Raw genomic sequence first — 12,852 nt, forward strand, 5'->3', positions numbered from 1 at the left:
TTTTCAACTGGACAATGACCCAACATACTCTACACCTCCAGGCTGTGTAAGGGCTATTTGACCAAGGAGAGTGATGGAGTGCTGCATCAGATGACCTGGCCTCCACAATCACCCAACCTCAACACAAGTGAAAGAGTTTGGGATGAGTTGGACCGAAGAGTGAAGGAAATGCAACCAACAAGTGCTCAACTCCTTCAAGAATGTTGGATAAATCATTCCTCATGAAGCTGGTTGAGATAATGTCAAAAGTGTGCAAAGCTGTCATCAAAGCAAATATATGGCTATTTAAAATATATTTTGATTAGTTTAAGACTTTTTTGGTCACTACATGATTCCATATGTGTTATTTCATCATTTGATGTCTTCACTATTATTCTACAATGTAGAAAACAGTGAAAATAAAGAAAAACCCTTGAAAGCTATTGTATGAAACATTCATGGACATTTAGCTAGCTTGCTGTTGTGCTGGGAGATAAACATTGGGTTGTTATTTTACCTGAAATGCATATGGTTCTGTTTTTAGCTGGATCTTTGTAGAATTTTGACCCGGAGTCATAGAAAATGGTATGTTTCTCTACTCCAACAATTAATCCACAGATAAAAAGGGAAACCTAGTAAATTCTTTGTTAGTTTCTTTGATTAATCTCTCCTTGTTCGCTTGAATATCACCCATAGGTGGGGTTGTATGCTTGTGAAAACCAATGAGTAGATGGGAGAGGCAGGACTTGCAGCACATCAAGCTTCTCAAATAGAACCAAGTTCTATTTTAGTGTTCGGCAACGTGAGCAGTTTGAGAAAAAAATATTGCAACATGCCCGGTTTGGTTTCCCTATTAGTGGCTATACAGTACTTGGTTTATGTTTAGCGTATGCTTTAAATTCAGTCCAGTAGGTTTAAGCCTTTTTGAAATCTGACACAGCGGTTGCATTAAGGAGAAGTTTATCTTTAATCGTATGTTAAACACTTGTATCTTAGATCAATGTTTATGATGAATATTTATGTGATTTGATGTGGCTCTCTGCACTTTCACAGAATGTTTTTTTGAGACAATGCATTTCTGAACATAACGCGCCAAATTCAAATGAGGTTTTTGGACATAAAGAAGAACTTTATCGAACAAAACACATATTTATTGTCTAACATGGAGTCCTGGGAGTGCCATCTGATGAAGATCATCAAAGGTTAGTGATGAATTTAATCGCTATTTATGACTTTTGTGAGCCCTCTCCTTGGCTGGAAAATGGCTGTATGGTTTTCTGTGACTAGGCGCTGACCTACCATAATCGCATGGTGTACTTTCGCAGTAAAGACTTTTTGAAATCGGACACTTTGGTTGGATTTACAAGACGTTTATTTTTAAAATGGTGTATAATACTTGTATGTTCGAGAAATTTTAATTATGGGATTTCTGTTGTTTTGAATTTGGCGCACTGCAATTTCACTGGCTGTTGTCGAGGTGGGACACTACCGTCCCACTTGTACCAGAGAGGTTAAGTCCAGTCCAGTCGGTTTATGTTTAGCGTATGCTTTAAGTCCAGTCCAGTAAGTTTATGTTTAGCGTATGTTTTAAGTCCAGTCAGTTTATGTGTAGCGTATGCTTTAAGTCCAGTCCAGTAAGTTTATGTTTAGCGTATGCTTTAAGTCCAGTCCAGCAGGTTTATGTTTAGCGTATGCTTTAAGTCCAGTCCAGTAAGTTTATGTTTAGCGTATGCTTTAAGTCCAGTCCAGCAGGTTTATGTTTAGCGTATGCTTTAAGTCCAGTCCAGTAAGTTTATGTTTAGCGTATGCTTTAAGTCCAGTCAGTTTATGTGTAGCGTATGCTTTAAGTCCAGTCCAGCAGGTTTATGTTTAGCGTATGCTTTAAGTCCAGTCCAGCAGGTTTATGTTTAGCGTATGCTTTAAGTCCAGTCCAGTAAGTTTATGTTTAGCGTATGCTTTAAGTCCAGTCCAGTAAGTTCATGTTTAGCGTATGCTTTAAGTCCAGTCCAGTAAGTTCATGTTTAGCGTATGCTTTAACCTCTTGAAACTCCCCATCCCGGATCCGGGATTGTGACTAAGCCTCAGGCTCATTAGCATAACGCAACGTTAACGATTTCTGAAAATCGCAAATAAAATTAAAATAATGCGTTTGCTCTCAAGCTTAGCCTTTTCTTAACAACACTGTCATCTCAGATTTTCAAAATATGCTTTTGAACCATAGAAATTGACTAATTTGTGTAAGAGTATGCAAAGCTACCATAGCATTTTGTGTAGCATGTAGCACGCAACATTTTCACAAAAGCCAGATAACCAAATAAATAAAATCATTTACCTTTGAAGAGCTTCTGATGTTTTCAATGAGGAGACTCCCAGCCACATACCAAATGCGCAGTGTTTCCTGAAAGCGTCTGTGTGTAGGAGAAATCGTTCCGTTTTCTACATTGCGCCTGGCTACCGAAACGAACCGAAAATGCAGTCACCTACAACGTGAAACTTTTTCCGGATTAACTACATAATATCGACCGAAACATGGCAAACGTTGTTTGGAATCAATCCTCAAGGTGTTTTTTCACATATCTCTTCATTGACATGCAGTTCGTGGAAGCTTGCTTCTCTCTCTGTGCCCCATGGAAAAATACTGGCAGGTGACTTTTGCGCACCAATTTCGGCGCAGGACACCGGGCGGACACGTGGTAAATGTGGTCTCTTATGGTCAATCTTCCAACGATCTGCCTACAAATACGTCACAATGCTGCAGACACCTTGGGGAAACGACAGAAAGGGCAGACTCATTCCTCTTGCGTTCACAGCCATATAAGGAGATCATGAAAGACAGAGCCTCAAAAATCCTTGTCATTTCCTGGATGCCAAGTCATCTTGGTTTTGCCTGAAGCTCACGTTAAAGGGCACGCACAGAGAAGATATTTGTATTTCTGGACACGTCAGTGTTTTCTTTCGAACAGTAGCAATTATATGAATAGTCGAGCATCTTTTTGTGACAAAATATCTTGTTTAAAACGGGAACGTTTTTCTTCCAAAAATGAAATAGCGCCACCATAAGTGTAAGAGGTTAAGTCCAGTCCAGTTAGCGTTGTCACGGCTTTCGTCTGTAGAAGGAGGAGCGGACCAAAATGCAGCGTGGTTGTTATTCATTTTATTTTAATAAAGAAAATATACACTAATAATCTAACAAAATAACAAACGTGCGAAACCATAAACAGCCCTATCTGGTGCAAAACACAGAGACAGGAACAATCACCCACAAACACACAGTGAAACCCAGGCTACCTAAATATGGTTCCCAATCAGACACAATGACTAACACCTGCCTCTGATTGAGAACCATATCAGGCCAGACATAGAAATAGACAAACAAGACATCCAACATAGAATGCCTATTCAGATCACACCCTGACCAACCAAAACATAGAAACATACAAAGTAAACTATGGCCAGGGTGTGACAAGCGTATGCTTTAAGTCCAGTCCAGTAAGTTTATATTTAGTGTATGTGTAACCAATGTGAAATGGCTAGCTAGTTAGCGGTGGTGCGCGCTAATAGCGTTTCAATCGGTGACGTCACTCGCTCAAAGACCTTAAAGTACTGGGTTCCCTTGCTCTGCAAGGGCCGCGGCTTTTGTGGCACGATGGGTAACGATGCTTCGTGAGTGACTGTGGTTGATGTGTTCAGAGGGTCCCTGGTTCGGGGGGGGGACGAGGAGAGGGACGGAAGCTATTCTTTCACATTGATGCTGTTGACCCGGGTCACTGGTTGCTGCGGAAAATGAGGAGGTCAAAAAGGGGGTGAGTGTAACTGATGTGAAATGGCTAGTTGGTGGTGCGCGCTAATAGCGTTTCAATCGGTGACATCACTCGCTCTGAGACTTGAAGGGCCGTGGCTTTTGTGGCACGATGCTTCGAGGGTGGCTGTTGTTGATGTGTGTAGAGGGTCATTTGTTCGAGCCCAGGTAGGGGCGAGAAGAGGGACAGAAGCTATACTGTTACATATGCTTTAAGTCCAGTCCAGTAGGTTTATGTTTAGTGTATATTTAGTGTGTTTACCCTGCATGAATCCCCCTCCATAGCCGCCAGTGTAGACCCAGACAGTGTGGTCGTAGCCAACCCCCCACACCACCCCCAGACTGTTACACTCCACCAGACGCAGGTGGCCCCCCACCTGATGCCAGAACCTGCAGACACACAACGTGGGGTTGAAGACAAAGTAAGGAAAAGTATAACATTTTAATTGAAAGGCTATTCAGACAGTCAAGGCTATTCAGACAGTCAAGGCTATTAAGACACTCAAGGCTATTCAGATACTCAAGGCTATTCAGACAGTTAAGGCTATTCAGACAGGTAAGGCTATTCATACAGTTAAGACTATACAGACACTCAAGGCTATTCAGACAGTCAAGGCTATTCAGACACTCAAGGCTATTCAGACAGTTAAGGCTATTCAGACAGTTAAGGCTATTCATACAGTTAAGGCTATTCAGACAGGTAAGGCTATTCTGACAGTCAAGGCTATTCAGACAGTTAAGGCTATTCAGACAGGTAAGGCTATTCATACAGTTAAGACTATACAGACACTCAAGGCTATTCAGACAGTCAAGGCTATTCAGACACTCAAGGCTATTCAGACAGTTAAGGCTATTCAGACAGTTAAGGCTATTCAGACAGTCAAGGCTATTCAGACACTCAAGGCTATTCAGACAGTTAAGGCTATTCAGACAGTTAAGGCTATTCATACAGTTAAGGCTATTCAGACAGTTAAGGCTATTCATACAGTTAAGGCTATTCTGACAGTTAAGGCTATTCAGGCAGTCAAGGCTATTCAGACAGTCAAGGCTATTTATACAGTTAAGACTATTCAGACACTCAAGGCTATACAGACAGTTAAGGCTATTCAGACATTCTAGGCTATACAGACAGTTAAGGCTATTCAGACACTCAAGGCTATACAGACAGTCAAGGCTATTTATACAGTTAAGACTATTCAGACACTCAAGGCTATACAGACAGTTAAGGATATTCAGACATTCAAGGCTATACAGACAGTTAAGGCTATTCAGACACTCAAGGCTATACAGACAGTTAAGGCTATTCAGACACTCAAGGCTATTCAGACAGTTAAGGCAATTCAGACACTCAAGGCTATTCAGACAGTTAAGGCTATTCAGACAGTCAAGGCTATACAGACAGTCAAGGCGATTCATACAGTTAAGGCTATTATGACAGTTTAGGCTATTAAGACAGTTAAGGTTATTATGACAGCTAAGGCTATTCAGACAGTCAAGGCTATTCAGACAGTTAAGGCTATTATGACAGTTAAGGCTATTCAGACAGTCAAGGCAATTCTGACACTCAAGGCTATACAGACAGTTAAGGCTATTCAGACACTCAAGGCTATACAAACAGTTAAGGCTATTCAGACACTCAAGGCTATTCAGACAGTTAAGGCTATTCAGACACTCAAGGCTATACAGACAGTTAAGGCTATTCAGACACTCAAGGCTATTCACACAGTCAAGGCTATTCAGACAGTTAAGGCTATTCATACAGTTAAGGCTATTCAGACAGTCAAGGCTATTCAGACACTCAAGGCTATTCAGACAGTTAAGGCTATTCAGACAGTTAAGGCTATTCAGACAGTTTAGGCTATTCAGACAGTCAAGGCGATTCATACAGTTAAGGCTATTATGACAGTTAAGGCTATTCAGACAGTCAAGGCTATTCAGACAGTCAAGGCTATTCAGACACTCAAGGCTATTCAGACAGTTAAGGCAATTCAGACACTAAAGGCTATTCATACAGTTAAGGCTATTCATGCAGTTAAGGCTATTATGACAGTTAAGGCTATTCAGACAGTCAAGGCTATACAGACACTCAAGGCTATTCAGACAGTCAAGGCGATTCATACAGTTAAGGCTATTATGACAGTTAAGGCTATTAAGACAGTTAAGGTTATTATGACAGTTAAGGCTATTCAGACAGTCAAGGCTATTCAGACAGTTACGGCTATTATGACAGTTAAGGCTATTCAGACAGTCAAGGCAATTCTGACACTCAAGGCTATACAGACAGTTAAGGCTATTCAGACACTCAAGGCTATTCAGACAGTTAAGGCTATTCAGACACTCAAGGCTATACAGACAGTTAAGGCTATTCAGACACTCAAGGCTATTCACACAGTCAAGGCTATTCAGACAGTTAAGGCTATTCATACAGTTAAGGCTATTCAGACAGTCAAGGCTATTCAGACACTCAAGGCTATTCAGACAGTTAAGGCTATTCAGACAGTTTAGGCTATTCAGACAGTCAAGGCGATTCATACAGTTAAGGCTATTATGACAGTTAAGGCTATTCAGACAGTCAAGGCTATTCAGACAGTCAAGGCTATTCAGACAGTCAAGGCTATTCAGACAGTTAAGGCTATTCAGACAGTTAAGGCTATTCAGACAGTTTAGGCTATTCAGACAGTTTAGGCTATTCAGACAGTCAAGGCGATTCAGACAGTCAAGGCTATTCATACGGTTAAGGCTATTCAGACAGTTTAGGCTATTCAGACAGTCAAGGCGATTCAGACAGTTAAGGCTATTCAGACAGTTTAGGCTATTCAGACAGTCAAGGCTATTCAGACACTCAAGGCTATTCAGACAGTTAAGGCAATTCAGACACTCAAGGCTATTCATACAGTTAAGGCTATTCATGCAGTTAAGGCTATTATGACAGTTAAGGCTATTCAGACAGTCAAGGCTATACAGACACTCAAGGCTATTCAGACAGTCAAGGCTATTCAGACAGTTAAGGCTATTATGACAGTTAAGGCTATTCAGACAGTTTAGGCTATTCAGACAGTTTAGGCTATTCAGACAGTCAAGGCGATTCAGACGGTTAAGGCTATTCAGACAGTTTAGGCTATTCAGACAGTTTAGGCTATTCAGACAGTTTAGGCTATTCAGACAGTCAAGGCGATTCAGACAGTCAAGGCTATTCATACGGTTAAGGCTATTCAGACAGTTTAGGCTATTCAGACAGTTTAGGCTATTCAGACAGTCAAGGCGATTCAGACAGTTAAGGCTATTCAGACAGTTTAGGCTATTCAGACAGTCAAGGCGATTCATACAGTCAAGGCGATTCATACAGTTAAGGCTATTATGACAGTTAAGGCTATTCAGACAGTCAAGGCTATTCAGACAGTCAAGGCTATTCAGACAGTCAAGGCTATTCAGACAGTCAAGGCTATTCATACAGTTAAGGCTATTCAGACAGTTTAGGCTATTCAGACAGTCAAGGCTATTCAGACAATCAAGGCTATTCAGACAGTTTAGGCTATTCAGACAGTCAAGGCTATTCAGACAGTCAAGGCTATTCATACAGTTAAGGCTATTCAGACAGTTTAGGCTATTCAGACAGTCAAGGCTATTCATACAGTTAAGGCTATTCAGACAGTTTAGGCTATTCAGACAGTCAAGGCTATTCAGACAGTCAAGGCTATTCAGACAGTCTAGGCTATTCAGACAGTCAAGGCTATTCAGACAGTCAAGGCTATTCATACAGTTAAGGCTATTCAGACAGTCAAGGCTATTCAGACAGTCAAGGCTATTCAGACAGTCAAGGCTATTCAGACAGTTTAGGCTATTCAGACAGTCAAGGCGATTCAGACAGTTAAGGCTATTCATACAGTTAAGGCTATTCATACAGTTTAGGCTATTCAGACAGTCAAGGCTATTCAGACAGTCAAGGCTATTCATACAGTTAAGGCTATTCAGACAGTTTAGGCTATTCAAACAGTCAAGGCTATTCAGACAGTCAAGGCTATTCATACAGTTAAGGCTATTCAGACAGTTTAGGCTATTCAGACAGTCAAGGCTATTCATACATTTAAGGCTATTCAGACAGTTTAGGCTATTCAGACAGTCAAGGCTATTCAGACAGTCAAGGCTATTCAGACAGTCTAGGCTATTCAGACAGTCAAGGCTATTCAGACAGTCAAGGCTATTCATACAGTTAAGGCTATTCAGACAGTCAAGGCTATTCAGACAGTCAAGGCTATTCAGACAGTCAAGGCTATTCAGACAGTCAAGGCTATTCAGACAGTCTAGGCTATTCAGACAGTCAAGGCGATTCAGACAGTTAAGGCTATTCAGACAGTTTAGGCTATTAAGACAGTTTAGGCTATTCAGACAGTCAAGGCTATTCAGACAGTCAAGGCTATTCATACAGTTAAGGCTATTCAGACAGTTTAGGCTATTCAGACAGTCAAGGCTATTCAGACAGTCAAGGCTATTCAGACACTCAAGGCTATTCAGACAGTTAAGGCTATTCAGACAGTTTAGGCTATTCAGACAGTCAAGGCTATACAGACACTCAAGGCTATTCAGACAGTCAAGGCGATTCATACAGTTAAGGCTATTCATGCAGTTAAGGCTATTATGACAGTTAAGGCTATTCTGACAGTCAAGGCTATTCAGACAGTCAAGGCTATTCAGACAGTCAAGGCTATTCAGACAGTCAAGGCTATTCAGACAGTCAAGGCTATTCATACAGTTAAGGCTATTCAGACAGTTTAGGCTATTCAGACAGTCAAGGCTATTCAGACAGTCAAGGCTATTCAGACAGTCAAGGCTATACAGACACTCAAGGCTATTCAGTTCAGTCAAGGCGATTCATACAGTTAAGGCTATTCATGCAGTTAAGGCTATTATGACAGTTAAGGCTATTATGACAGTCAAGGCTATTCAGACAGTTAAGGCCATTCTGACAGTTAAGGCTATTATGACAGTCAAGGCTATTCAGACAGTTAAGGCTATTCTGACAGTTAAGGCTATTATGACAGTCAAGGCTATTCAGACAGTCAAGGCTATTCAGACATTCAAGGCTATTCAGACAGTTAAGGCTATTCTGACAGTCAAGGCTATTCAGACAGTTAAGGCCATTCTGACAGTTAAGGCTATTATGACAGTCAAGGCTATTCAGACAGTTAAGGCTATTCTGACAGTTAAGGCTATTATGACAGTCAAGGCTATTCAGACAGTCAAGGCTATTCAGACATTCAAGGCTATTCAGACAGTTAAGGCTATTCAGACAGTCAAGGCGATTCAGACAGTCAAGGCGATTCAGACAGTTAAGGCTATTCAGACAGTTAAGGCTATTCAGACAGTTTAGGCTATTCAGACAGTCAAGGCTATTCAGACACTCAAGGCTATTCAGACAGTTAAGGCTATACAGACAGTTTAGGCTATTCAGACAGTCAAGGCGATTAATACAGTTAAGGCTATTATGACAGTTAAGGCTATTCAGACAGTCAAGGCTATTCAGACAGTCAAGGCTATTCATACAGTCAAGGCTATTCAGACAGTTTAGGCTATTCAGACAGTTTAGGCTATTCAGACAGTTTAGGCTATTCAGACAGTCAAGGCTATACAGACACTCAAGGCTATTCAGACAGTCAAGGCGATTCATGCAGTTTAGGCTATTCAGACAGTCAAGGCTATACAGACACTCAAGGCTATTCAGACAGTCAAGGCGATTCAGACAGTGTAGGCTATTCAGACAGTTTAGGCTATTCAGACAGTTTAGGCTATTCAGACAGTCAAGGCGATTCAGACAGTTTAGGCTATTCAGACAGTCAAGGCGATTCAGACAGTCAAGGCAATTCAGACAGTTTAGGCTATTCAGACAGTCAAGGCGATTCATACAGTTAAGGCTATTCAGACAGTCAAGGTTATTCAGACAGTCAAGGTTATTCAGACAGTTAAGGCTATTATGACAGTTAAGGCTATTATGACAGTTAAGGCTATTATGACAGTTAAGGCTATTCTGACAGTCAAGGCTATTCAGACAGTTAAGGCCATTCAAGGCTATTCAGACAGTTAAGGCTATTATGACAGTTAAGGCTATTATGACAGTTAAGGCTATTATGACAGTTAAGGCTATTCAGACATTCAAGGCTATTCAGACAGTTAAGGCTATTCTGACAGTCAAGGCTATTCAGACAGTCAAGGCTATTCAGACAGTCAAGGCTATTCAGACAGTCAAGGCTATTCAGACAGTCAAGGCTATTCAGACAGTCAAGGCTATTCAGACATTCAAGGCTATTCTGACATTCAAGGCTATTCAGACAGATAAGGCTATTCATACAGTCAAGGCTATTCAGACACTCAAGGCTATTCAGATATTCAAATATATTCAGACAGTCAAGACCATTCAGACAGTCCAGGCTATTCAGACAGTCAAGGCTATTCAGACACTCAAGGCAATTCAGATATTCAAATATATTCAGACAGTCAAGACCATTCAGACAGTCAAGGCTATTCAGACAGTCAAGGCTATTCAGACACTCAAGGCTTATTCATACAGTCAAGGCTATTCAGATGGTCAAGGCTATTCAGACATTCAAGGCTTTTCAGACAGTTAAGGCTATTCAGACAGTCAAGGCTATTCAGACATTCAAGGCTATTCAGACAGTTAAGGCTATTCAGACAGTTAAGGCTATTCATACAGTCAAGGCTATTCAGACACTCAAGGCTATTCAGATATTCAAATATATTCAGACAGTCAAGACCATTCAGACAGTCAAGGCTATTCAGACAGTCAAGGCTATTCAGACACTCAAGACTTATTCATACAGTCAAGGCTATTCAGACAGTCAGGGCTATTCATACAGTCAAGGCTATTCAGACAGTCAAGGCTATTCAGACAGTCAATGCTATTCAGACAGTCAAGGCTATTCAGACAGTCAAGGCTATTCAGACAGTCAGGGCTATTCAGACGGTCAAGGCTATTCAGACGGTCAAGGCTATTCAGACACTCAAGGCTATTCAGACGGTCAAGGCTATTCAGACGGTCAAGGCTATTCAGACGGTCAAGGCTATTCAGACAGTCAAGGCTATTCAGACAGTCAAGGCTATTCAGACGGTCAAGGCTATTCAGACGGTCAAGGCTATTCAGACAGGTTAGGCTATTCAGACAGTTAAGGCTATTCATACAGTTAAGGCTATTCAGACAGTTTAGGCTATACAGACACTCAAGGCGATTCATACAGTTAAGGCTATTCAGACAGTCAAGGCTATTCAGACAGTCAAGGCTATTCAGACAGTCAAGGCTATTCAGACGGTCAAGGCTATTCAGACGGTCAAGGCTATTCAGACACTCAAGGTTATTCAGACAGTCAAGGTTATTCAGACAGTTAAGGCTATTATGACAGTTAAGGCTATTATGACAGTTAAGGCTATTATGACAGTTAAGGCTATTATGACAGTTAAGGCTATTCTGACAGTCAGGGCTATTCAGACGGTCAAGGCTATTCAGACGGTCAAGGCTATTCAGATATTCAAATATATTCAGACAGTCAAGACCATTCAGACAGTCAAGGCTATTCAGACAGTCAAGGCTATTCAGACACTCAAGGCTTATTCATACAGTCAAGGCTATTCAGATGGTCAAGGCTATTCAGACGGTCAAGGCTATTCAGACGGTCAAGGCTATTCAGACATTCAAGGCTTTTCAGACAGTTAAGGCTATTCAGACACTCAAGGCTATTCAGACAGTCAAGGCTATTCAGACAGTCAAGGCTATTCTGACAGTTAAGGCTATTATGACGGTCAAGGCTATTCAGACAGTCAAGGCTATTCAGACATTCAAGGCTATTCAGACAGTTAAGGCTATTCAGACAGTTAAGGCTATTCATACAGTCAAGGCTATTCAGACACTCAAGGCTATTCAGATATTCAAATATATTCAGACAGTCAAGACCATTCAGACAGTCAAGGCTATTCAGACAGTCAAGGCTATTCAGACACTCAAGACTTATTCATACAGTCAAGGCTATTCAGACAGTCAGGGCTATTCATACAGTCAAGGCTATTCAGACAGTCAAGGCTATTCAGACAGTCAATGCTATTCAGACAGTCAAGGCTATTCAGACAGTCAAGGCTATTCAGACAGTCAGGGCTATTCAGACGGTCAAGGCTATTCAGACACTCAAGGCTATTCAGATATTCAAATATATTCAGACAGTCAAGACCATTCAGACAGTCAAGGCTATTTAGACAGTCAAGGCTATTCAGACACTCAAGGCTTATTCATACAGTCAAGGCTATTCAGATGGTCAAGGCTATTCAGACGGTCAAGGCTATTCAGACATTCAAGGCTTTTCAGACAGTTAAGGCTATTATGACAGTCAAGGCTATTCAGACAGTCAAGGCTATTCAGACATTCAAGGCTATTCAGACAGTTAAGGCTATTCAGACAGTTAAGGCTATTCATACAGTCAAGGCTATTCAGACACTCAAGGCTATTCAGATATTCAAATATATTCAGACAGTCAAGACCATTCAGACAGTCAAGGCTATTCAGACAGTCAAGGCTATTCAGACACTCAAGACTTATTCATACAGTCAAGGCTATTCAGACAGTCAGGGCTATTCATACAGTCAAGGCTATTCAGACAGTCAAGGCTATTCAGACAGTCAAGGCTATTCAGACAGTCAAGGCTATTCAGACAGTCAAGGCTATTCAGACAGTTTAGGCTATTCAGACAGTAAAGGCTATTCATACAGTTAAGGCTATTCAGACAGTAAAGGCTATTCATACAGTTAAGGCTATTCAGACAGTTTAGGCTATTCAGACAGTCAAGGCTATTCAGACAGTCAAGGCTATTCAGACAGTCTAGGCTATTCAGACAGTCAAGGCTATTCAGACAGTCAAGGCTATTCATACAGTCAAGGCTATTCAGACAGTCAAGGCTATTCAGACAGTCAAGGCTATTCAGACAGTCAAGGCTATTCAGACAGTTTAGGCTATTCAGACAGTCAAGGCGATTCAGACAGTTAAGGCTATTCAGACAGTTTAGGCTATTAAGACAGTTTAG

General features: G+C 41.1%; 1 protein-coding gene across 2 annotated transcripts in view; it reads right to left on the bottom strand.

Moving 5' to 3' along the window:
• Positions 1-12,852, bottom strand: part of LOC135511963 (tectonin beta-propeller repeat-containing protein 1-like) — a 49,801-nt gene that overhangs the window by 6,259 nt on the left and 30,690 nt on the right. For both annotated transcript variants that reach the window (XM_064933501.1, XM_064933502.1), the window contains exon 14: positions 4,041-4,168. In XM_064933501.1, the coding sequence (XP_064789573.1) occupies positions 4,041-4,168 (128 nt within the window). The remainder of the gene's footprint in view (positions 1-4,040; positions 4,169-12,852) is intronic.

The sequence above is a fragment of the Oncorhynchus masou genome, chromosome 24, assembly GCF_036934945.1.
Source record: "Oncorhynchus masou masou isolate Uvic2021 chromosome 24, UVic_Omas_1.1, whole genome shotgun sequence".
Lineage (NCBI taxonomy): Eukaryota > Metazoa > Chordata > Actinopteri > Salmoniformes > Salmonidae > Oncorhynchus > Oncorhynchus masou.